Here is a 25,231-nt window from a genome sequence, read left to right on the forward strand (position 1 = left end):
GAATGATAGGCCCATTCTACGCAATCATGGTGTTTGTAATCGTTTTACCGTGTTAGAATCAGTTACGATATGTATAACGAAGGTCGGAAACAGTAGCTGCTCGAATGCGGGCTTCAATCACGATTTTTCCACTATTTGGCTGGGACTAAGACGCACCGCAAGCGCTGGTTCACTGCAATGCGAGGCTGCGCGCCCTTCTTGACACAGTCACGTAGTGTACCGATAGGAACACCGGTGCCACGCGCAATATTTGAGATATTCAGACTTTGCTGGGCCTGAGCGGCTTCGCAGGCCTTACAGAGGTCAGAATTATCCATACTAATAGATTTCAGCGTGGGTGGGCGGGAATAATTTCAAATATCAAATATCTAAAATTGGTGTTTACGATGCGGCCGTATGGCACAGATAATTCCTCATAGGTCTAATACGTACGTCCATAATTTAGCCCGCTCTATTACAGAGCTTTCCGCATATTTCTGCAGCCTGGAACACTTACAAGGTATGACATAGAAAAGTACCATTGGTGGTGGGCAAAACCAACCCTCACGACAGTTATTCTTCATTCATTAGATCAGTCCGACCAATGCTATTTTTGACTTTTTTATTGAGTTTACCTGTCAGCAGTAAAGGACGGTCTAGAAGGATCTTTATATTGAAGTAGAATTTTGTGGCTACGGCTGCCAGAAATTATCACAGGAGAAGCACAATTCTTTGATGAAGTTGGCTTCAATTTGCGACCTACTAGAGAAATTTCTCAGTAAAGTAAATGAAGTGAAAAAATCCAAAATTGTAAGTCGAAGGCAATATCTGGAGACCACAATCACCAGATAAAAGATTGAACTTCATTGGATGAGACATTGCTTAGCCATATTCAGTGATATTTGCTGAGGTTCGACTGGGCCAAGGCGTGGTTAGGGTGAGATGACATGGACCTCGGTGCTTTTGGAGCCGGTGCCGTTCTTTTTAATTGCAAATAATTCGGGGCGCCCATCCTGATTCCAATCTCCCATAGCAAAGTTAAAGGTATCGTCCGTCTCGTGTAAGGGTGTGCCAGTCTGAAGGATGAAGTTCTGAAAGTTCGAGGCACCTGAGAGTATATGGACCTCAGTGCTTTTAGAACCTGTATTACTCTTTTTAATAGTAACCAAGTCAGGTCGTCCATCCTGATTCCAGTCTCCCACAGCAAAGTCAAACGTATCGTCTGTCTCATGTAAGCGCGTACTAGTCTGAAGGATAAAGTTCTGAAAGTTCGAGGCACCGGAGAGTATATGGACCTCGGTGCTTGTGGAGTCAGTATTGCTCTTTTTGATGGCAAACAAGTCAGGTTTTCCATCCTGATTCCAGTCTCCCACAGCAAAATCGAACGTATCGTCTGTCTGTGGTAAGGGTGTACCCTTCTGAAGGATGAACTTCTGAAAGTCCGAGGCACCGGAGAGTATATGGACCTCGGTGCTCTTGGAGCCCGTGTTGCTTTTTTAATAATAAATAAATCAGGTTTTCCATCCTGATTCCAGTCTCCCAAAGCAAAATCGAACGTATCGTCTGTCTGATGTAAGGCTGTGCCCTTTTGAAAGATAAAGTTCTGAAAGTTCGAGGCACCGGAGAGTATATGGACCTCGGTACTGTTAGAGCCTGTGTTGCTCTTTTTGATGGCAAACAAGTCAGGTTTTCCATCCTGATTCCAGTCTCCCACAGCAAAGTCGAACGTGTTGTCTGTCTCATGTAGCGATGTACCTGTTTGAAGAACTAACCCTTTCGTGGTTATAGGTGGCACTTGCGGCACAGTTCCCTGTGGTGGCAGAGGTTTGGTAACGCGTATAGCAATGTATGGTTGATGGTTGTTTGGCAGATCATGACTGCCAATCTTCCTACCCCAAAGAAAATATTCCATATGGCGGTTATAGGTGGCAAAGCCTCCTTTGACTCCCAATCCATGGATATCTGATTCTCCAGAACCGCCTCCCTTTATCAGATTTCCCAGATAATTGGTCGCTTGCAAAACAACATCATCAGAGACTTCACTCAGACTCTGAGAAAACTTCGCCAACTGAGCCTGGACCTGCTGAGCAACCCAACCTCCCACAGCTCCTGTAGGTATGGAGATGATGAATGTAAGGACGTCTCCTTCATTAATCAGATCTCCGTAAACAACGTTCCATCCCCCCTCTGCGATGGCAGCTCGTACCTCATTGCGGTTGGTAACTTCTTTTGCTACTGTTCTGCCCATGGTTAGAATTTTGAGATATACGAATGTTCAAGTTAATATTGCGGCAAGGATGCAATGACTATTCCTGGTATTGATCTCTCACCGTTGGGCAAGTAGAGAACAGCTTGTCTTATATGGTGATGAACGGCTGTGCCATATTTAATAATGACGTTAGCGACTGGTCTCACCTGACTGCTTGCCATCGGCCTAGAAGGCATTGACATGACTCAGCTATAATGCTTCTTCCTGTGATATGTAATGAACGGCTCTGCAAATATCATGATGGCGTAGCCATCTAGTTGGCCAATAGTACTAAGCTTCTTCTTAGCATTTGTAATGCTGAATAAACTATAGAGATGTATGTATACATCAAATGGTTTGAGAAGACAATTCAATGCCATGGTCTAACAACGGTCTCGTCAAGTCCAATGCTGCAAACATCAGTGATGACGAAATCATACAAGCACATTTTGCCAAACCTTATTCCATTTGTGACATGACAGTGAATTCAAACAACAGCCCAATACCAGGGCCGAACGATGGTCTCGTCCGCTGCAATGCCGCAAACGTCAGTGAGGGTGATTTAGCGACGCACAAAGGACGTCATGTGCTTAGAAATGGGGTCTAACAGCACCCCGTTTGGAAGTTGACCAAGGTTTAAGTTACCTGTGGCTCGGCATGCACATACAATTATAAGTATGGATGCAAAGGCCAAGGTGATGGGCTGAGTGCAGTACTAGGCCACGAACATATATCCTCGGAATCAAAACTTTATCGAACGCTCCCGTACGACAGCCAACCAAATTCGAACTCACACTGTAAAGAGGCCGATGTAGAGGTCATCGCGAGCTTGTGGTACTGTACCGTCGCATTATGCATGCAGAAAAGACAGGTGAACCACTCTGGAGTCGGACAAAGCTTTCGGGTCATAACGATAGTCAACTTGTAATTTCTAGAATATTTGATATTTTCTTCCTATGAAGACCCCCCAAGTATGAGCTCGAACGGTAAAGAGTGTGATATAGGGTTTCATTGCGAGCTTGAATGGTATTTTAAGTACTCAACGCTTAAGGAATCGCGCTTCCTTTCACGCCTCTTGAGGAATTGGCTGAGATCAGACTCCGAGACGCGTAGTTGCAAAGTCCCTTGGCATGGTGAGTATTGAATCGATGGTTTCATTAGCGACTCACACTTACTGCTATTTTTAACATCTGGCGGTTTCGGAGAGTGCTCTCACAGAACAAATACCTCAATAGGACGATTATCGCTTGGTCCAACCTCCTCTACATGCTAAGTTATTGCTTTTCAGATAGCTTCATCGTTCATGATCAAAAATTCTGCCTGCAACGTCTTACGCAGACCCTTATTTTCAGTGAGACGAAAACTTGTTCTCCATTTTGCTCCCGCTATTCGCGTCGTCTATGATCCCACATATAGTCTGAAACAAGATGATCCAGTTCGGAAACTGTTATCTCAAAGGGTTACCCTGAAGTACACCAATCTTTCGGGTGCATGTCTTGATACGCTTATACTAAAGCGAGGGGAATTTTGCGATTGTAGCGGAAGCGTGCGAGATGACTTACAACTAGTGGTACATATACTCATTGGGTAGAAGGACAGATTGAGGATCTCGAAGTAAAAGTCAACACATTAGAACCCAAGTGCTAGAATGAAGGCCAGGTTACCAAAAGCCAGGAACGAAATAGCGGAGTGGGAAAGCTATCGAGCACCTACCTTTCTCATCGATGTTGACCAGAATCGCCGATGTTTCGAGTGCCCACCAGTCTTTTTCGACTAGGCGATCCCTAGGATACACCCACTAAGAGAGTCTCGTGAATCGGATGTTCTAGTGGGCTAGGCGCGGCTGATTAAAACCGCAGGGATTCAAAAGGGTAAGTTCCCATGAAGGTCGCCGGTCTACCGTCTCCGTATGCGTGCCACCGTGCTGGTATGTCTGGGACCCAGTTCTGTGACAGTCAGCACAAGAGCCTTCTCGGGCACCCCATTGTAGGCAATTTATTTACGTCGAAATCCACCAGACTGGCTATGTGCTTTCCCTGATCTCCAGGCATTCCAAGCTCTTTTTCGCAGAAATCTTCAGTGCTCGCTCAGAGGGTCGCGCTGCGCGCTCATAAGCGAACCTACACTCTTGCGGATGGGTGGTCCTACATGGCCATCCTCTTGCTGTAGCTTTCCTCAATCCATTTTGGACGGCTTAATGACTACCCATCTGGAACGGCATGTCCTTGAGAGTTATTGATGTGTATGAGAGTTAAGATGTACAGTTTCAGAATTTTAGCTCAATAGTATTCCAGCGTCTCGTTGTGTTGTAATAAGTTATTTTAGTAGGGGATACTATGAGATACTATGTACTTAAGCGGCGAAGGGTCAGACTGGAAATCTCTCATCTCCTTTTCTGTCCGTTTCTTTCCTTGATATTTCTTTGTTCTCCTTCCGCCGTATTGTCTTAGTGTTGAGTGGGGGGTACTGTGCGACAAGGGTGCAGACCGGCACCAAATGAACCAGGGGGAAGCAAGCTAACCAGTTCTCTGCTGTACCAGCCTCGGATACATCTGAGACGCTTCCAGAATTAAAATTAGTGGACAGCAGTAAAGACAGCTGTCGCAAGACTCGCTGCGCCCACAAATTTGACCAATCATTAGCTGTGCCGTCGTCTTTGTTGATTAGCTCGGGGTCTATCCTAGATCTTCCGGCAGGCCATTTGTGGGGTCGCCAGCTGAAGACAAAAAAAATCAAAGAAATGTCTCAGGGGGTTAGGCAGGTCATTAAATAGAATTTATAGCGGTAACCTGGTTGAAGGATAATGAAGTACATATTGGCCTTTAGGGAAAGTCTACGGTGACATGGAAAAGAGGAGAGTGGTCGGGACAGCGTGAGTTCTCCAAATAGTACACAAAATACTTAAGTGGCGCTATTGAGCGGACATTCTGGGTGGTAGTATCATATGATGATACGTGCAAAAGCCTCCTAGTTCGACATAATGAGTAAGACGCAACGTAGCAGGGGTCAGTTATTGTACAATCGCCCTGGTTTGATCCTTACCTTATTCGTCCACTGATCTGCTTGATCACTATGGTTTCTCAGGCCTCATCCATTTTATCCTAGAGACAATCTATCCAATGGGAAGGAAGCAGCTTGAGTGGGTAAACGTCATTAATTCAACACAAAGAAAGCCACAGCACTGGCAACAACCCAACTGACAAGGACAACACCGACAAGGACGACACTGATAGCCCCGCTACCAATGGTAACGGCTCTGGCAGGAATGGCAGAGCACCATCCAGTAGTATAGTGGATCCGGCGAACAGGTCAGCCAAAGGCACCTGGACAAAGCATGGACTAAAAATACGTGACTACCTTCGAGGACGGTGATGGAGTCACCCTACTAGCCGAGGAAAAGACTGAGCGAACGTCGATTCGGACAAAGAATGGGAAAGTGAGCTACTATCACATTGAGATCAAGGACCAGAAAACTGGGAATTACCAACGCCAAATAAAATCCGCTGCGGAGGTAGAGCCGCTGTTGGACGATTGGAACACATTAGAGTCAAAGATGGTGATCCATGCTGGGTCGAAGAAGGAGAAGTTTACCAGAAAGACGACTGGGGGAGTGAAGAAGTTCCACTGGTATGCTTGTCGTCGGCTGCAGAGAGGCAATAAAGACTCAATGGCTCGTGACGCCAATACGACATGTTGCGTCGAGTTCAACCTCATCAGAGGGGTAAAAGTCCTTCTTCTCAACGATCTTAGACAATTGTGTGGGGAAGCGAAGGTCAACGAGTGGGTGAAGCAAACCGGAAGAAGGGACAGCCAACGCCTACCCATGGAAGAGGAGCCCATGAAATACGAAGAAGTAAATCTGGCCTATGACTCTGACCAGGGGCAACGCGGGCGAAAGGGGAAGACCTGGCGTCAAGTCCAAAAGGAGTCTTATGCTCGACGGGGTATTCCCCTCGGCCAGGAAGCGGCATCCCAGGGGGAGACAGAGAGCCGAGTCCAAACAGTGGAACGGCGCATTGACAATCTTGCGCAAGACTTCAAGGATTTTAAAGGGCACATTGACGGTCTTACGGAAGATTTCAAGGGTTTTAAAGGGGCCCTGGAATCTATCGTTAGAGCCATTGAGAGCACCAATACGAAAGTCGAAAAGCTCGGTGAAGATAAACAGGAAACGAAAAACGCAATAAAGTCACTGGCCGAGGGAATGGACGAAATTTCAAGGGGCAGACGCAGTGATAGTGCCATTGATGTCTAATTTGTTTCATAAGGTTGTGTATCCGCTTGCACTTTATGACGTTGTCTGAATGCCGTGCTTTTGTCTCAAACAGTTACTGATGGACATGTGGCGGAATCTACGGGGGCGAAGTTACCACTGGGAATTTCACTCTTGTAAGCACTGCACCATTTATGTTTCCTTGGAAATACAGTATGGTACTGCGAAAACGATATAAGATTGCATTATCCGCTAGAAGATTGTTCACAGTCATAACTACTCCGTATACAGACGGCCGTTTAATCTCGACTCCAAAGCTTAAGGTAGAATCCATGGAACTCGGATGGATACAATCGACTACGTTTGCAAAATGGAGGCAGACTTGAATTGAACCTGAGATGAAAGGGACTATATAATTGTAAGCAGCTCCATTGTATCCTTAGCATGGCAGGAAAAACGCTCAAAAGACGGTCCCCGAAATTATGAAAGGACATTATCTTGGTATGGCTGATCCGCACCACCGGAGTCGACGCCGGTTTCTATAAATTTCCCGGGCTCACCCTGAGGAAGCTTCCATACTTGGAGGTCATGAGAAGGATTACTAAATTCGAGCAGAGCCTCCTTGAAATCCAAAAGAAGTTTAGCCGAGTCACAGATATTGATATTGACCGTCACATTATCTGGTCCGTCTGGTACTTGACATGTCAGTGGTGTATATTGAGGGAACGGGCAACTAACAGCTTTGACAAAGGCCGCTTTCAAAGATTCCTACTGGGTCACTCTGGCCCGTGCAACCATACACGTGAGAAAGCTCGACATAGCAATTCATGTCAGTTGTGTTACCCCTAATCGCGGCTAGGCGACCAGATACTTTGTGAGGTGGGGGCATGGGGCTGAAGCCAGGGGTAGGCGAGGGTTTGGGTGTGAGAGGAGTAGAGATGGCTGATGCGATGGCAGCAAAAAGAAGAGTTGAAATCATGACCACCATAATGGCAAGCGAAAACTCAATCTGACTTCACATGGGCTTTTGAAGGTGCGCCCTTGCCAGAGCAACTTATAGGAAGCCAAGAAGCACGACGCTCGTCCGGCAAAACAAGACTTTCATATGTAGATATTTGTGGCGTGTCTCTTTCCACCTGCTGGCCCTAAAACGACGCTTTCTGAGAGAGGTGTGCAGTAAAGCGGCCGCCACTATGATTCATAAGGACCCATGGTATTCGCCTCCGACACTGCCCTAAAATAAAGACAGTTTTTGTCGAATCTGTGCAGCATATTCTCGTACTTATTGGTGAGTAGATATCTATTCACTGTTGAAATCTTAAGCGCACTCTTGGATCCAAATGTTGCGACAGCTGTGTTGCGTTCAGAATTCTTTAACGCTGGGTCAGTGGGCTATACTCGGGAGGTAGAATTGGACGGGCTCTCAGATATATTCGACTTCGCTTGCTCTGTATATCTATCAAAAATGACTACAGTAAGGATGATACGCTCGTCCTGAAAACCCTCTCATCGGAATATATCTGTGCCTTATAGATAACGTACCCCTCATTAAGAATCTTGTCCTCATATTCTTGCTTGGCGCTTGAGTTCAAAAGCCGAAGCATAGAATAGGTTGGTTAAGTGTGCAGGTTGAACTATCAGGCTCTGCAAACCTTAGCTAGAACATAAGAGTTCAACACCACAGCACTGCCTGCCTGTCCTACGGTCGTAATCTTATTATCATCTATATATTTCAGCTGGACGAGGAAATTTAGGCTTAGAGATCCAGAGATCCAACCAGGTGTCTTTGGATCTGGAGTTGTGCCTATTTGCCGTTGGTCAAAGCCTTAATGAGGAATGAAGTCTACTATTGTTCTTCTTGGGATGGACATATGCGATCCATGCATCTAGGCGATTGCTCAAGGTAGAAGCTGATTAGATGCTGGTAAGAATGCCCGCACAGGTGCTTCGGTCATATATGATCCTACAGTTGGCGGAATGGCACAGTACAATGCCACAGATGTGTATCATGTCGGATCAAGCTTACTGTACACGAAAAAAAGGGTTTGAACGTCCCAACGTTTCCCGCCAGTGCAAGTGCTTCCACGACGAGGGTACTTAAGCGAGGCATGATATGAGCAGGACCTGGGAGAGCTCTGTCGGGCCGAGATCGTTTTCTGATCTGACTTGGCACTAGACCAACGGACCGATTTTGCTCGTAGAACATACAGCATCTCAGCGATGTGAGTGACATTACCTGTGCCGTGCCATTGAACAATTGTGCACGCGTGTCGAACATAGGGACTTCATCTATTTTCTTCTGCAACTGGGTAGGTACAACGGCCATTGACGCGGTTCATACAGAAAGACTCTGAGACGATCCACACAAAATTGGGGATCTTGTTGCTCCTGCGAAAGAGATATCCAGCACTTGCCGTCTGTTGGACTACTACGATTACGGATACGTCAAGCAAACTCTGCAAGACGGTCCTATGTACGAATATACCTTGGCAATTGGTGGAGAAACACCTCTCGGAGCTATAATGTCGCATCTTTTTTATACAGCCTTATTGAGGTCGGAAAGACCAGTAGATCTTGTGTAACTCTGCAAATGACCGAAGCGAAACAGGTTGACGCGCAAGGAGTTCTCTAAACAATGTCCTTCAACCAACAAACCTTTGTTGAGCACAACCAGGACGTTCCTTGTTACCCGGTGAACCCCATCTGTTTTGGACATGCTGCGTAAATCCATTATTCGCATTGCACTCAAAACCAGAGAAAATAAAGAATGATGAGGTGTCTTGTCCTGATACAAATACATGAATCTGCTTCGGGTCCTACAGTATTGCCGATGTCGCTTTTAGTCTTCTTTGTCCTTTGAATCAGCATCCTCGGAGATTCATTGGAAGATGGCGCTTGTCACTCATTGTTGGCTGCTCCCGGCAACCAAGATTCTTTTCTCTTTTGTGTATCTGTTTGGCTGTCCGTACAGGTTCCGCTGCCTCTGAAAGCCAGCAGAAGTCGGATTCAATACAAAAGCTATCCATTAATGCGTGCAATGTCCTTGCTGGTGCCTCAGGGTACACACAAGTGGGCATACGATACTGAATAATGAACTGACAGAGGCTTACACATGGTCTACACACTCATGAAGGGCTGTGAAGCTCACTTGGGCAGAGTACTCACTCCTTGTAGGGATGGCAGGCTTCTACGTTGAGGAGATTATCTGACAACGAATCAGGTCTGACGGAATCGTCCCTACAATCGCAACGAATTCCATTTATCATTTGGCCGCTCTTCATCATCGACGATAAGCGCTGAGTCTGTGCCAGCAACGATTGAGTCGCGCACAGTCGATACAGTGCCCAGCATGACAATCGCCAGTAACGAGACTGAGTTCACTCCGCCTCAACAAGCTACCGAGGAACAACAGAGCCCACCGGTCTCGCATACATCACACAGCCAGAAAGCGACTCAAAGCTCAGAAACATCTTCTGATACAGTGATACTATCGAGGTAAATAGCTATCCTCATGTCTTAAAACTTACACAAGTTTGAAATCTGTACTTCGCCCAAGTCTGCACTTTGTTCGGAAAGTCAAACAGCAGATACTTCTACTTCATCCATGCCGTCAGCTACCTCGACTGCGTCTTATTGTGTTATAAAGTAAGTCCAGTGTACTACCATGCCTCTTTATGCAGCTAGCCATCAAGATGGTGTCATTTCTTTGCAGCCGCTTGCACCAGCCCACTTCTGGTTGAAGTCTACTTTCCGAGGAGTGAAACACACATATGTGAGATTCTCCTCTAGTGGGCCAGGTTCCGATGACTTCGTAAAGATGTTTTGCATTCAGCCCAGTAGGGCGCATGCGACCTTGAGTAACGCACAAACTAACATTTTCTGTCAGAGGCGACCTAGGCTGAGGCATCTGTTGCTGCATTGGTCAAACGACGGTTCCTTATACACCGTCCAGTTGTCAGGTATTTAGCGATTATAACCACCGGTAATCCTCCAATCGAAGCGACTGAAGAATAATACTCCCGTGAACTCAATTGTAGTGGTACTGATACAGTACCCACGACAAGCGTGCTTTTTCGGAATATGCTACATCTCATGGGGTATCGCCAACACCCCTGCCGTGGCGTACAGTTCTTTGGTGCTGGCAATGCTGGCAATCGGATAGAATCGACAACATAAACGTCGGTCATGTAAAGCAAGCTGGATTACTCAGGAGAATACTCTCGTGATAATGTTGAACGTTGACCTTGTCAGGTCGCATTGACTACTCTTCCCGGCTACACCACAACTGTGGTAGGCATATCTGATCGCAGCATACATTAATCCCTCGTCAGTCTCTCTAACTTCTCAGTCGACCAATTGACCACCTGTTCCCCACAACGTTACCTTCTCGGGCAAAGGACGAACAAGAAGAAAAGGTAGTACGAACGTGAACTCTGTGTAGTTAGATATGCTATCGCAGGGCTGCTAACAGTTCGCAGAACTGATTGTCTCCACAGCTTACCCAGACATACCTGGGCTCGTTCGTCTACTGAATCGACATGTTATGACGCCGACGCCAGTGAGATCTGGACAGAACCCCGGCGGCATCAAAAGCGGAATAAATCCGGGCAAATGGGGTTAAAGTCCTTTCAATTCGGTCAGATATGAACTTGAACTTTCGTCTACCATTAAGACTATCCCATGACCATGAAGGAGCCTGGTACGCCACAGACCTGCTAAAAGTGAAACTCTCATCCTCGGCTAGCGTTCTGTGCCAACTTGACGTTTGCCATGTGAGTTGTCTCGCGAGATTGTATTGCCAGAGTCCAGCAAAGTAACCAGGCCCAAGAGCATAAGTGAATGAAGGATGAGAGGCGATGCCGGCCAGAGCATTTAATTTGTCACGCTCAAAGCTTGTAATCCTAATTGAGTATGCTGTGACGAGGCGCATCCAGCAACTTAGAGATTTTTCCTTATCAGCACAAGCCTCTTCTGGATCAAGAAGTAAAGAGTGCAGATTAAGGCTGTACTTTTCATCATTCGCATTATAACCTGCATCAAGGTCATGCGGAAAATACAAGGAATTGGCAAAGTTCTTTATGCCCTCATGGCATGTCCACATCATAGTCCGTGTTGTAAATGTGAGCGTGCGATTGCTCAATAACTGCTCTTGCATAGTCCAAGCTCTTTTTGCAATGGGCTCAAGTCGCTCATCATAGCATGCGGCATCGAGTTTATTGATAGACATACGGCCAAAAATGTTGGGTTTGATCCGGAAGGGGATAGTGTGAAGAATCTCCTGGTTTGCCCGAGGGTCGAGAAATCCTTTAGAGGCGCTCTCCGCAGCGGCAGCGACTATCGTCAGGGTTGAAGAAGCATATATATCTTTCATCCTTGTAATTTCTCTGGCTTTGTCCTCTTCAGAATCCTGGATTATACAGAGCGCGTCAACCCACAAGTATGGGATAGACAAGGTGCGAGTAATTGCTATTGCATCGCGGACGGTGGAAGGTAGGGTTTCTTCATCCAGATATTGAGCCAGTTGAACATAATTCGAAGTATTCAAAGTCAGAAAAGCTTCTTTTCCCCAACAGTAGGACAGCGTGGCATAGAGCCCACGTAGATTGTTAGATTCTAAGACTCGCGCATATTGCCGTCCTGGTGGATTGACTTCGATAACTCTTGTGGGTAAGATATATTCCTGATGTGAAGTGCTACAGCACCTGTGCCCTTTACACTCTCTCAGCCATGTCCTAATTTGCATCCTTGCTGCGCCACTATTAATGTCGGTCCTTAATGGCCTTGCAGTCACATAGTCTGAAGCCGGATCATCTGCTGTTGTACAAGCATGGAGAAGCAGAGCAGCACCTCCTCTCCACTTCCCCGTTGGAGAATGGCATGAGATGCTTAGGTAAAATACGTTGTTCCCTGTGGGTGTGCCTGACGGTATTACTGTTGGCGCAAAATATGTGGTAATCCGATCTTCTGGCATCCAGGCGTCGGAAATAAAACTCGTAACATAAGCACACCAGTTACAGAGAGTGCTTTTGATCTGACTGATTGTAGCAGTGGTTTCAATCCCTATTTCCTTGTAGTCGTAATTAGAATGAGTCCAAGTACAGCATTGCTCATAAGCCCCGGTGTCAAAGAAATTTTGCCAGCATCGATCGCATACATGGGTCGTCTGGGTATTCCAGCCCACAAATCTTGTCGGATCGGACCTGGGCATTTTCAAAGGTATAAGTTGACCCAAGTCTTCTCACCCCGCTCCATGGATACACATGAGGTTTAAAACCTTATAAAAACATTCGATAATCACGTGTTTCTGCCTAAAGGTCTGTTGGTTGCTGCCCCCAATAGAGGAATTGAATGTCAAGCCCAATCAGGTTGACGAGAAGATGTACTATGCCAAGAGTGCGATAGAAGCAGGACAACTAGGGTCGGCGCTTACTGCATTGCCAAGATGGCTTAAGTGGGGTTGGCTGGGTACATATATGAAAACCACCTGCACCCCCTCATTTAACGACTTTCAACCTTTGCGGCTTGAGCTGAGCTGACTGTAGTGAAGATAAACATCATCACAAATTTTGGACATGGAAGCCCTCGGCGCCGCATCTGCCATCCTCTCGATCGCGACAGTTGGAGCCCAATGCTCCGTTAGGTTGATTTCATTTGCAGCGCAGGTCAAGACAGCATCCGAGCGAATTACCCGCATTGCAGAAGATGTCTCCTTAAACACAAGCATTCTACAGCAGGTGGGTGAGTTGATCAAGCAAAGCATTGATGGTGGTGAACTGCCCGACCGCTGGGAGAATGAAGGAGACCAAGAGCAGCATTCGATGGTCGCAGGAGAGGGTGCTAAGTCTACGGAAGCAAAGCAGGGTGTCTTCAATACTTCGGGATTGGAGACAACTATGAAGATAGCCACTAAATGCAAGGATATATTTAGCGGTCTGAACGAACGGTTACAGAACGCAAGTAGACAGCTGAGCAATGGATCGGGAAAGATCGTTCGCGTCAAGCTCACCCGAGTGGAGAGACTAAAGTGGCCATTTTTGCAGCCAGAGATAGATACAATGCGCGACGAGCTGAAGGACGCCAGGGGGACGTTGACGCTAATGTTTCAGGTTGCTATGCTGGCCTATTTGGGCAAGGCAATGCAAAGGTAGAGGGCATTTCTCACTCATAAGGGAAACTCGTTACTAACACCTAAGGAGACCCAACTGGCAACCCCAACACAATACAATGATCATTCCATACTCTCAAGAAGATCTAACATGGCTTAAGACATCGATCGTGGCCATTCGCAAAACGCAGACTCTTGAGACCGACCCACAAAAAGACAGCCTACCGACGAGAGTTGCTCCGTCTGAATTAGATACATGCCAGCTGCCAGATGCCCGCGCGACGACTGCGCATTGTAAACGCTCAGAGGCAATGTTGGAGACTAATGTACACAAATCAACATCGAATCCGAAAGCCGGAAAACGTTCTATATTTGACCCAATACCCGACCCAGGCGGAAAGTTGCTGTACAGCTCCTCTATTGACTTACCTAATTCACCCAAGTACTGACAATAATGTCACAGGAAACACTTCTCTACCTATCAAAGGCAAAATAAATGCACCCAGACTGAAACCATTTCCGAGCCAGCAGAGCCTGCATCAGAGAGTTTAACCATGCATATATTCACGCCACAAGCTTCGATTCAGGACAACGATATCCTAATTAACCACCGCCATCACACGATCAACCTTTCCCCGAAGGAGGTTAAATCCCAACTGGACGCATGGAAATCTTCTACGCCTTCTAGTATCTGTGAGCAGTTACAGGCCCTGACGTTCAAGGAGCGCTTTGCATTGGACATGAATAAGCTCATAGGTCACACCACACAGTATCCATTTTACAAGGCAAGATTAGAATGGATACATTTCGGCGAGTATGGTCCAATCATCCATGGTTTGGAGACGCCGAAGGCCAGAGCTTTGACCGTTATTACGAGCTCAGAGGCTTCACCTTTACCATCTCCTTCGAGATTTTTTCCTGATTGGAACTTTGACAAGCAGGACCGATCTCTGCCTTGTCCGCCACCAGGTAAAAGGCCAAAATTGAAGGTGGCAATAGACGAGATGAATGATATGCCCCAAGCCCATACCCCAGAGTCAAAAGCTGCGAGCTCTGTTGTCTTACCGCCCCCATCACCCAAGATTGAAAGAGAGGAAGAAAAGGAAGAGGAAGAGGACCAAGATGACCGCTTATCGGAGAATGATTGGGAGGCAGAAGGTATTGTTCAGGGTCTCTTGGCAGCCTATACTACCTGATTGAGTTCGTACTTCTATGAAGTATGTGGTCGGGGAAGTATCGCGCGCGGTAGTGAGAGATGCTGATCATTGTTTGTTGTAAAGTTACCATTGTAAAAGAATAAGAGGCAAATGTATGGTAGATATTGACCACCGAACTATATGATATTATTTTGATTTCTTCACCGGCCATTGCTGGCGAGAATTGGGCCACCTAGGCTCGGGGGAAGCAAAGTATGAGCTCGGCCGACGTGGATATTGCATCTGGCGTGGTTATATGTGGCAGAAGGAAGTCGCTCCGGGACAACGAAGGTGAAGGGAAAGCTGTATATTCGGGCAGGCAGGAACACACGTCGCGTAGGATGTTCGGTATTCCCAGCGGATTGGTGAAGCTCAGGGAAGGTATGACATGCCTTGGCTTGACTTAGAAGTGCTATTACTTGTGGTTGTTGCGTTTTCGAAAATCCTGTATGTAACCAGGTCTATAATGCTCAATAGATGCTTATAGATCTTAATTACAGCCATGCATTGTTCTTTTGCAGCATTTCAATGCTTTCCATTATACGCCAGTATTGCGTTACCTATGAGGACCTTGATGAAGTAATAAACTATCGGGCCGATTTTGAAAGATGTGCTGAGGTATAGTATATTTCCGTTGGACAATCTAAATGGTAACAGTGGAAACTAGACCCTCTGCAGCCCAAGAGTAAGAATATATAGCTAACGATTCATTCAAAAGATCTTAAGGCGACCGCATGTATAATGTGCTAAGAGATATACACTTATATGCCAAATATAACAGGTTAGCCCTACCTAACCTCAGCTAGATACAAAGTAAGATCCAATATATGGGAAACGACGGCCTGAAGCAAGCCCACACAGTGACGGAGTATGTAAATATTAAACAGGATTATCGTAGTTCCCGGTGCCAGATTTATTTCTCTATACGTCCGTACTACGATACCATGGCCAAACAAATGACAAGATTAGTCTCATCACTGGTTTTATCGTGGTGCTACCTGGACCTCTTGATCACAGGTTATCGTTCCTCCTTGGTTGCTAATAAAATCGCCTACTATAGTTAGTAGATACTCGACTAGCTGACATGTTATACACTATACCCAAGTTCAAAACTAAAGATAGAGCCAACACCCCCTTTCTTCCATAACACATGCATCTAATCTGCGTTTCTATTGACAGATATATACTACACTCTATATTTCCCAGAACGTTTTCGCTATAGTATATAAATTTTAGATTCAAAATAAGCTATAGAGCGCATACCCTCTTATAAGAACGCCGTCTTTATTTCCCACATACTTGTTCAGGTCAACCACAGTATCGTAGTAAAAACCATTAGACGACTTAGAGCATTTATGGTACACCAGAACGCTACCAACGATATACCAAAGGAACTACAAGGCAGGATGGCTCGGGATATATAAGGACACTCATTCATGTACTTAGTTTACTCTTCATGATCAATCCATCTTGTTACTACAGAGTTACCTTTGGTAGCAAGACTAGTTTCAACTCGTTCGTACTTCTAACTATTGGATATACGTACTCAATAGGTCTGGCCCTTTGACTCGAGTCCAGTATCGACGGCAGTCTTGTGTTGACAGAAGCCCTGTATCGACTCCCGTCCTGCCCAGGCCACAACCCTTTAACAACGGAAATCAAAGAACGACTTCAGGTTGGTAACCTTTGATGCCTGGTCAACTAACTGGTCTAGGACTTGACGTCGAAGCCCCGGGCGTAACATTTATATAATATAACGATATTGAAGTATTAACTTCAGCAACATTAGGCTGTACATGAAAACCAGGCTAAAAAGCAAAGGTATTTTACTATACAGATTAATTTTGAACGAGGCACGTTAGTATCTGAAGCTGAATTCTTATAGAGCGCAGAAATCAGGCAGATTAAGCTATACAGGGAGATAGGGTTTTACTTATTAAATCAGCTCCCAGGCGCGCCCCATCTAACTATTCTGGCTATGGTACACAGGCCCATAAAATTGCACACTGCCTGAATCGGTAGAACCATTCAGTTTTATATAGGAACCAAAATTGATGATTTTCTGACTATTTAAATTTTGTTTATGGCGGTTGAGGTGCGGGTCGCTTACCGGCTACGTTATTTCCTCCATACTGCTTATATGAGATTGTCGAGACGGCCTGCACAAGGATATCTCTGAGACTCGCCCAAGACCCGGACGGAACTGGATGATATTAACCTAGGAGACTGTGATATGTTTATCTTGTCACGTCCGAATCTCAATTATTTAGCTTTTGCTAACTGGTGGGAAAGGTGGCGAAGTACAGCTACTAAGAGGCTGGACGTCTGACCAAACCGGGCTATGCACTAATCAGAGAACTGGCAGTACTGATGGCCTAGATAGACGTAGACGGGGTACGACTGTATGTTCTGGTCTATCACCGCTAGATGGTGGATGTGGTAAGTTATTACTCCCTTTTAAAATATACCTACGCTAAGCGCGCGACGACTTGATATCATTATCTATACTCACCCTGTAGGGGTACGCAGCAACCTATTGACCGCTCAGAAGCTACACTCCGGGATATTAGTAGTTGGGTGGGTGACCACCAGCGAATCCCTCCTGTTGTATGTTTTTTGTTATATCTTTCTAACTTTTATCTCGTTCAGCCTTGTTTACCCAGATGCTCCCTGCGTTCAGCACTAAAATACAGGTAAACATACAGACAATGCTGTGAACATCCACCGGATTAGTCAGGTAGTCTATTAGCATCAGTTGAATGCGGGAGAGTTATAAGGATATACCATTGCGGAGGCAAGACCGATACTAGCAAAGAGATCAATATCGAGTGCACGGATCTGCTTTCTTTTAGGTAAAGTTAGTAAATTAACAGTCCCTCCCGATCTGGCTAGTGCAACAATTACAAAGCGGGATGCTAACCATTATCAGTTAGCCCGTCTACTAGCCCTAATGACTAAGCGGTTGGAATGCTCAATCTGGCTAGAGCAGGACGGGATCCTTCAGGAGATGGCGCATCCTGCTTGGATCCGAACTCGTACGTTTTACACCTAGTCACTGAGTATATCTAAAGGGAGTGTGGAATGTTCCGAATGCCGCGTGGCACAGGTTGAATCGGATATATAAGTGTGGCCATGTAACATGTAGCTCCCAGGTACTTCATTCTATGGACCATCTCATTGCTCATTCTTTTTAATCCAATCTTTAATTCACTTTTAACAACTCATGGAATCGTCATCTTTTAAGGTTATTATTGTTGGTGGCGGCCCGGTTGGCTTTACTGCCGCCCACGCCCTTTATCACGCCGGCATAGACTTTGTCGTCTTGGAGCAAAGGGAGTCCGTTGTCCTTGACCAGAGTGCCAGTTTGGTCCTTGCAGCACATAGTCTACGAGTAATGCACCAATTCGGTCTGCTGGACGAGCTGATGAAGGTTGGATGTGAGCTGCAGTGCCACCAGTCTTTTACTCGAGAAGGATATCGATTCTGCCATTCAGATACTTTCTCGATAATAAAAAAGAAGTAGTTCAAGATCTCTCTGGCTTTGATCTCTTCATACTAACGTGAATGTGGATTAGCCATGGATCAGCACCTGTAGCATTTCACCGGGCCAAGCTCGTAGAAATCCTCTACAATAGACTTCCGGCCAAAGCAAAAGAGCGGTATTTTCTAAATAAGAAGCTCACCGGAATCGAATCGGACGAGAAAGGCGTCAACGTCATCTGTGCCGACGGCAGTACATACCATGGATCGATGATCCTGGGAGCAGATGGTACGCATAGCAAAACCCGTCGGTTGATGCGAAGTTTGGCTATAGCGGAGAACCCCCAGCGTGACTGGGACGAGGAGAAACCCTTTCCGGCAAAATACAGATGCATGTGGTGTAGCTTTCCACGACCAGCAGAAATGGGCCAATTTTGCGAAACACAGTCCAAGGACCGCTCTGTTATGTTCATCACTGGTCAAGAGCGAGGCTGGATCTTCCTGTACGAGAAGCTACCTGTACCGACGAGCGAGCGTGTTGATTACACCGATCAGGACATAGAAAGCTTTGCGCAGGAGTTCGCCGAGTATCCCATTTCGGGAACGTTGAAGGTAAAGGATGTCTATGCGAAGCGACTGACGGCAGGAATGGCCAATCTGGAAGAGGGAATTCTGAAGTACTGGAGCTGGGGACGAATTGCTCTCGCAGGCGACGCATGTCACAAGTACACCCCCAACGCTGGCCGTGGGCTAAATAACGGAATTCAGGATGTTGTGGTGCTGTGCAACAAGCTTCACGGTATGCTGAGGTCAAATTCTAGTTGTCCGATTGATGTTGCTCATCTGCACAATGTCTTTGAGGAATACCAAAAGTCGAGGGAAGCCCCCTTGCGGGACGATGCTAAAGAATCGTTGTCCATATCACGTATGCACGCCTGGGCCAATGCTTTCTATTACATCATGGCTCGTTACATCATGCCATGTGAAATTATCCGGTGGTTCCTGTTCAACTTCGTTGCGGTGCGAGCTATGCGGAAGGGGTGTGTGCTAGATTATATTCCTGCAAGAGAACCGCTGCAGGGGCTGGTCACATGGGAGCACCAGATGAAGAGTGATTTTAATGAGGCATGATAATTTGTTTTTGAATCTTTTGGATCCCAAGTATAGATTATTAGATTAAATGTAATCTTTGCAATATATGAGGTGACATGGATACGTTTGATGTACCTGATTTAGCACCGTGCCGTGATCAAACATCGAGTATTTCGCTTCAGCTAGGCAAGCGCATAGCTCCCTCGGTATAATATGGCACATTTCGCAAGACGCTGCAACTCAGATATAAAGTCCTTCAATAACTTCCCATCTTGAAATGAACCTAGAAATTCTTGAGTGTCCGCTAATACACGAAAACGCTCTGCAACTGTTTCGAGGAGAGCGAGATCGTCGTTAGCTTTTGGCCCTTCGGGACTCCTAAGTATGCTACAGAAGACTGTCATCACAGGGGATAGGATGTAGAAAACCCTGAATTTCAACAACCATTAGACAGAAATAGCAATGCACAAGGTTAGGCATAACATACCAGAATGAATCCCTCTGGGCCCAATCAAGAACCTCGAGAAACTCCCGTAGAAGAGAACGGCTAGCATTCATGGCAACCTCCAGGCTCAGGTTTATCCCTACCAGTCGCCAACTTTGGTCTTCCATCCATGCTGCGCATCCGGTGCTCATTTGATGAATAGCAGCAATACAACAATAACGCTGCAAACGGATAAACGTAAAGCGATGGGCTACCTCCTCATGTGAAGCTATCCCTCCAGAGAGAAGCCGGTCAAATGTGTGTTGCAGTTGCAGGCGGTTATACCATTCATCCATAGCATCATCAAGCTCTCGGATGGCTTTCAACAGCTCTGCATCTGACATTTGTAGCGCTCTAGGTGAATAAAGGCTTGTATATATTCTTGATTGGTTAAGGCTGAGGCCGAGGTCGGTAGGAAACAGAAGGAGTAGAGTGTCTCCTTCGGTTTGGGAAATGGGAAGGTCGAATTCTATGGCGATCTCCTCCTTACTCGGAAACGTCAAATCACAGTAATCATCGCATATCGATGGAGGGCGAGTCGTCCGTGTAGACATCTCCTTATCGAACACATAGGCCAGCCAGAATAGAAATCTACAGTGTACGTTGAACACATTCATATCTTGTAAAATGTGTTTGTACTGGTTTCCTCGCAAAGTGAAGATGAAACGTGTAGCAGCAGAGAACAACACTTCAATGAAGGAGGTATCGCCGAATCGCAGAGAACGGTCGAGAGTCTGGACAGTTTTAGCAAACTGAGGGCTTAGAGGTACCATCGTAAAGATCGCTATACATAGAGCGCATGAAATCGTGATTGAAGATAGAGCGAGAAAGTAGCTGCGTGGGGATTACTTACAATCATGAGGAGCGTTTGTATTCCATCCAAGGTGGCTGTACTATCAAAGATCTTCGAGAGAAGATATTGTGCTTCATGACCATACTTCTGACCGTCGATATTCATGGGCGGTTTCGTCATGCTTGAAGATGAGCTCATAAATGCCATGAAGGCAAAGACACAGGCTGTGGCACTTGGGATATGAGGCGAATAAATTGACTGCTGATGATCGTATGCAGCCTTTACCGTATACTCAAAAAGAGTAGGGTGGATGAAAGGAAACCAACGGTTTGCAAAGGATGACCTATAGTGAGTAACAAAAGAGAAGAGTACATTCCGGTCAGGAAGGTCGGGGTGACAGTGGCGCTTGAAGAACTGTTCAGTAGCCTCAAAGCCGTAGTGTTGTGGGCGTTGCCAAGGCAGACCGAGTGAGCAGAATCGATCAAAATTGATCCTTTCGCCCGTGCACGATGCCATCCATCGCTGACTCTCCAAAGAAAAGAACGAGTCTCCATTGAAAGCACGAAGATGACTGGGAACATGGCCCGCAAAGTAAAACTCTCGAGATGCCACTCCTTGCTGTGGCAAGGCCACTGGAGCTGTCGCCATGGTATCTGTCTGCCCTCCGTTAGATTCGTAGTTGCTGGAGTGAAGTGCATTGGCTCACTGTATCTTTGCATTGGGCGGGTGCACTCCAAGTGTCAGTGTGATTATGGGGACTACTCTCACCCAATGTGAATACCGACCTGTCAGAGAAGTTAATGATTGGATAATCTTATATTTCACCTAAGAGATATCCTACGTCAGCTCGGCCGGGAGAGGCTTTCGAGTCAAGCGATGGCCTCGATCGAATGTGCATGGTATGCTACGTTCTGAGCACCATTCGCATGGGTACCTTTCTCGGTGGCATTTGATCTAAGAAGCGTCAGACTTCGGATGCGAGACTGCCCAAACCATAGTCACCTTTTTATGGAAGCACGAGTCGCATGCCACGGCAGTGCGTTTGCGAGACTGAATTTCATCTATACTGCTATTCTCCATTGTGCATGGCCGTAGTAAATATCAACTTAGGTAATCAGCGATCGTCTGGTGGTTTGACTGAAGATGGGTTTCCTTGAAGCTTTGCGGTGCTTGAGTCTTGACATCGTGTCCTATGTGCTTACTAATCCTCTATATCCCAGGGAAATCACCAACAATCTTTTGTCGCATATTATATACATCATCTTCTAGTTAATAATGTGCTAATGCCATACTCCCATTGAGTGGAGTGGTAGTGGTCTTACTGGAAACCGTGATCAATATGCCAACAGGCAAACCGCTTTCTATCAGGGTCCTATCCTGGCTAAATCGGTTTAGTATTGACGCGAGAAAAAAGAACTGAATGTACATCATGACAGTCTTCAGTGCGACATCATGAAGTCGGCGCGCTGTGGATAGTGAGATTAAAATGAGGATAGCCCTATAATTTAATTAGGATTAAGCCATGATTCATTACCAGGCAGAGCACCTCACTAAACTTACCCACCATTTCCGACAGTGTTGCAAATGGCGAGGACAAAATACACCGTGACATAGAGTGCCCTTTGGCCTCCGCTATGGTGAGCCTTTTGCTCAAGCTAAATTTCTAGTAGAAAATCTATGTCAGTGATATCGGGAGTAGCACAACTAAGAATCCACATAGGGCTGTAAGCGCTAGAGAAGATATCCATAGTCACGAAGTAGACAAATATCACAGCGTTCGTCCACCCAACTTAGCACAAATAATATGTATAGACAGCAGAACCCCCTGCTGCCCACCTGAGATCGTTCATCTCATTCGCCTCGGAGGTCATGGCGGCTTTGTCTTCTATCACCAACTCTGAGAATCCATTCGACCCCGTCAGCTTCCACGGCGTCAGATCCCATTCTTTAATAAACATTCCCCCTGCATGGCTCTTCCTGACGAAGATGCCCATCTGAGAGAACTTAAACCTGATCCGTACCATATAGCTGCTCCACTACCAGTGTGTGAGCCCGTAATAGGCGACAAAGGAATCTTAAACGGGTCCTACTCTCATATGTCACCAAAGATATAGTCGAATTTGCTTTTCGGAGCAGTTCATTGACTACCAAAAGACGCGATATTATAGTAATCTTAGTCTTCCAATCCAACGCATTTGACCACTGCTCAGCACAGCCGGATCCGTGTCCAATTTACATAGCGTCTCCCTCGTGAAGCCAAGCCAGGTCCAAATTGAGAGCGCCCGTCTCCTTTTATGTGGGAGGACCAGAGCTTGAGCATTGCTTAAATATATTATACTTGAACTACATACTACTGAATATTTTACTATTCATATTATTATATACTGTGTAGATCAAATCTTACCCTCTAGACAATCAATTCGATTTATCAATGACAAGTGCTCTGGACTTGCATGCCTGATGGGACCACCAATTTTACATTCGAGGGTTTGCTCACACGCCATTGTTTGACTTGCTTGAAAGTTCTCGGGAATAACATTATTCTACCTAGACATAAAAAAAATAAGATACCCAAAACATACAACAGGAGGGATTCGCTGGTGGTCACCCACCCAACTACTAACCTCCCGGCGTGTGGCTTAAGTACGGCTGAGCGGACGGGAAGCCCTGTTCTCCACACCCTGTGGTCGTATGTACTTTTTTGCCCTAAGTTGTGGAATATATAGTGTGAGTTATATATATCTACAGTCAACAGTCAGTAGTAGCGAACAAACTTTCAGGAATTAGGACATGGAAGATTTCGATAGTGAAAAAGATGAGCCGAAATTGCCCCGCACTGGCTTCTTCACGACGATCTCACGCTCTCGAAGGACGACCATGGGCCATATGGTACGGCTCAGCATACTAGATAACTCGTGTTAACTTCTCTTATCTATCTATTTAGCCCTCCCCTTAAGCCCGCTGTTCTGAATCAGATTCTGCCCCTTTTAGCTCTTTTTCAACTTGGTAATTCAAATTTGGGAAACTCAAATGACTGCACCTTTGTCTCATCTAGGTATTTCAATGAATTTCTACCTGAACGGGAGATATTAAACCTTCTTGGAAGAGAGGCGAATATTGAGTAGTCCCATTCCATCGTGTATTTTTTTCACTTATTTTAGCTTAACGTGAGGTGGCTGGTCCAACAATTCCATTCGCTTGAGTATATGGGCCTTAAACTTTCTACTACCTACGTGGCAGTCAAGATTCATCAATAAGATTCCTGTGATGAGGCTAGGACATGTTGCAGTTCCATACGGCGTAGAACCATTGCGCACGTCTACGTGGCGATTTTGGGATCGGCATACAGCAGTAGCTGAATGTCTATTATTAGATTTCTTGCTGAGAGCCGACGCTTGATAAATAGGGGCTTATCACTTAGACATGGACAAAGATTTGTATCTCTCTTCTTTGAACTTTCCACCTGGCTTGTAACTGCTCTTCCTCTGCTCCCTTCTATCTACGTCGTCTTGGGTAACGTATAATATAGATTCAATTGCGAAAGTAAATCATTTCACCTGACATTCGTACTTAGACAATGGTTGACACAACAAAACTTGAGAAAGTCCTCCGAGAAGGCGGTCATCGTGGAGCTCGACGGCGTTTCAACCATCGGTGGTATGCAATACGCTTGGTAAGTACTTTGTCCGTGAGAGAGCTATTCTGCTTAGTGTCTATTGCCAGGATATCCGATACACAAGATATTTAGTGTATATATCTGGAGCTCGTTCTTTGCTGACACTTTTATACTACTATCTAGCGCCACTGTTGATGAGCCCGAGGGCGATCTTGATCTTTTAGCCAAGTCTCTTGAGGCTATGAACGCTGAGCCAGATGAGAGTAAGGAGGAGCGCACGGGTGGTTCTGGGCAGCTCGGCAAGATGATCTTCTCTTGTGACAATGGGACCATTTGTGCCATTGCTTATATTCCCCAATCGCTGAAGGGACAGGTATGTGTTTTGTTCCTGCCTGCAGCCCTGCATAATCCCTGCACACAACCCTCAATAGCTTATAGCCAGTGTTACTGACGGGCCGAAAAACACAGGTCGATGCGGAGGACTGGTTAAAGACCATTCTGGCCCCCTACAATGGCATGCTCGTCAAGGCCAGTCCAGTTTTCTCCACGGGAACTATCGCCGTTCGCCCTGAGAATGGCAAGTCCTCCCGTGAGGTGCGCGCCGAGGCCTGTCACTCGGCTGTCAAGTACCTGCAACAGAAGGGTGTCTACCCTGATGTCGAGACCGACTCCGACAGTGATATGCTTGAGATTGAGGATGCGGACATGCTGAATTAATTGTGATTATAGGCTTTGGTAGAACCCACCTACCCGCCTATGGAGCCGATTCTGTTTTCCTCCGTTGTATTATATAGTGAATCTTATTTTCAATTCTCTAGGTTCTTTCTTCACTTCTACTTGAGTCATATCTTTTCTATAAATCCAGATCTACAGAGCTACTATAGCTAAATCAACGGTTCTATCTCTATCTCTATATTGTTTCTGGGGATTTGTAGCTCTGACAGGTGACTAGTTCAAGCCCTGAAACAACAATTCTCACTATATCGGTGGGTCATTGCAGTATTGTCTATGACGTCACGTGGTAG

The 25,231-nt window shown here is 46.0% G+C and overlaps 8 protein-coding genes across 8 annotated transcripts; 5 read left to right on the plus strand and 3 right to left on the minus strand.

Annotated features, from left to right (window-relative positions):
• Positions 1-5,780: 5,780 nt before the first annotated feature.
• On the plus strand, positions 5,781-6,482 carry BDV37DRAFT_279897 (uncharacterized protein; the record flags this gene model as incomplete). Its single annotated transcript, XM_032086427.1, has 1 exon — positions 5,781-6,482. One exon carries the CDS (start codon positions 5,781-5,783, stop codon positions 6,480-6,482), a length of 702 nt encoding a protein of 233 aa, XP_031944682.1.
• A 438-nt stretch (positions 6,483-6,920) lies between these two features.
• On the minus strand, positions 6,921-7,428 carry BDV37DRAFT_279898 (uncharacterized protein; the record flags this gene model as incomplete). Its single annotated transcript, XM_032086428.1, has 2 exons — positions 6,921-7,129; positions 7,179-7,428. The coding sequence occupies 2 exons, from the start codon at positions 7,426-7,428 to the stop codon at positions 6,921-6,923; spliced, it is 459 nt and encodes a 152-aa protein (XP_031944683.1).
• Positions 7,429-10,965: 3,537 nt separating this feature from the next.
• On the minus strand, positions 10,966-11,811 carry BDV37DRAFT_279899 (uncharacterized protein; the record flags this gene model as incomplete). Its single annotated transcript, XM_032086429.1, has 1 exon — positions 10,966-11,811. The coding sequence occupies one exon, from the start codon at positions 11,809-11,811 to the stop codon at positions 10,966-10,968; it is 846 nt and encodes a 281-aa protein (XP_031944684.1).
• A 1,201-nt stretch (positions 11,812-13,012) lies between these two features.
• Positions 13,013-13,588, plus strand: BDV37DRAFT_279900 (uncharacterized protein; the record flags this gene model as incomplete). Its single annotated transcript, XM_032086430.1, has 1 exon — positions 13,013-13,588. One exon carries the CDS (start codon positions 13,013-13,015, stop codon positions 13,586-13,588), a length of 576 nt encoding a protein of 191 aa, XP_031944685.1.
• Positions 13,589-13,664: 76 nt separating this feature from the next.
• On the plus strand, positions 13,665-14,741 carry BDV37DRAFT_279901 (uncharacterized protein; the record flags this gene model as incomplete). Its single annotated transcript, XM_032086431.1, has 2 exons — positions 13,665-13,951; positions 14,009-14,741. The coding sequence occupies 2 exons, from the start codon at positions 13,665-13,667 to the stop codon at positions 14,739-14,741; spliced, it is 1,020 nt and encodes a 339-aa protein (XP_031944686.1).
• Positions 14,742-17,964: 3,223 nt separating this feature from the next.
• On the plus strand, positions 17,965-19,352 carry BDV37DRAFT_290679 (FAD-dependent oxidoreductase; the record flags this gene model as incomplete). Its single annotated transcript, XM_032088770.1, has 2 exons — positions 17,965-18,260; positions 18,317-19,352. The coding sequence occupies 2 exons, from the start codon at positions 17,965-17,967 to the stop codon at positions 19,350-19,352; spliced, it is 1,332 nt and encodes a 443-aa protein (XP_031944687.1).
• A 143-nt stretch (positions 19,353-19,495) lies between these two features.
• BDV37DRAFT_279903 (fungal specific transcription factor domain-containing protein) lies at positions 19,496-21,238 on the minus strand (the record flags this gene model as incomplete). Its single annotated transcript, XM_032086432.1, has 3 exons — positions 19,496-19,742; positions 19,801-20,531; positions 20,651-21,238. 3 exons carry the CDS (start codon positions 21,236-21,238, stop codon positions 19,496-19,498), a joined length of 1,566 nt encoding a protein of 521 aa, XP_031944688.1.
• Positions 21,239-24,013: 2,775 nt separating this feature from the next.
• On the plus strand, positions 24,014-24,923 carry BDV37DRAFT_279904 (uncharacterized protein; the record flags this gene model as incomplete). Its single annotated transcript, XM_032086433.1, has 4 exons — positions 24,014-24,060; positions 24,165-24,263; positions 24,390-24,579; positions 24,675-24,923. 4 exons carry the CDS (start codon positions 24,014-24,016, stop codon positions 24,921-24,923), a joined length of 585 nt encoding a protein of 194 aa, XP_031944689.1.
• Between the last annotated feature and the right edge of the window lie 308 nt (positions 24,924-25,231).

Source organism: Aspergillus pseudonomiae, assembly GCF_009193645.1.
Source record: "Aspergillus pseudonomiae strain CBS 119388 unplaced genomic scaffold BDV37scaffold_11, whole genome shotgun sequence".
Classification (NCBI taxonomy): Eukaryota; Fungi; Ascomycota; class Eurotiomycetes; order Eurotiales; family Aspergillaceae; genus Aspergillus; species Aspergillus pseudonomiae.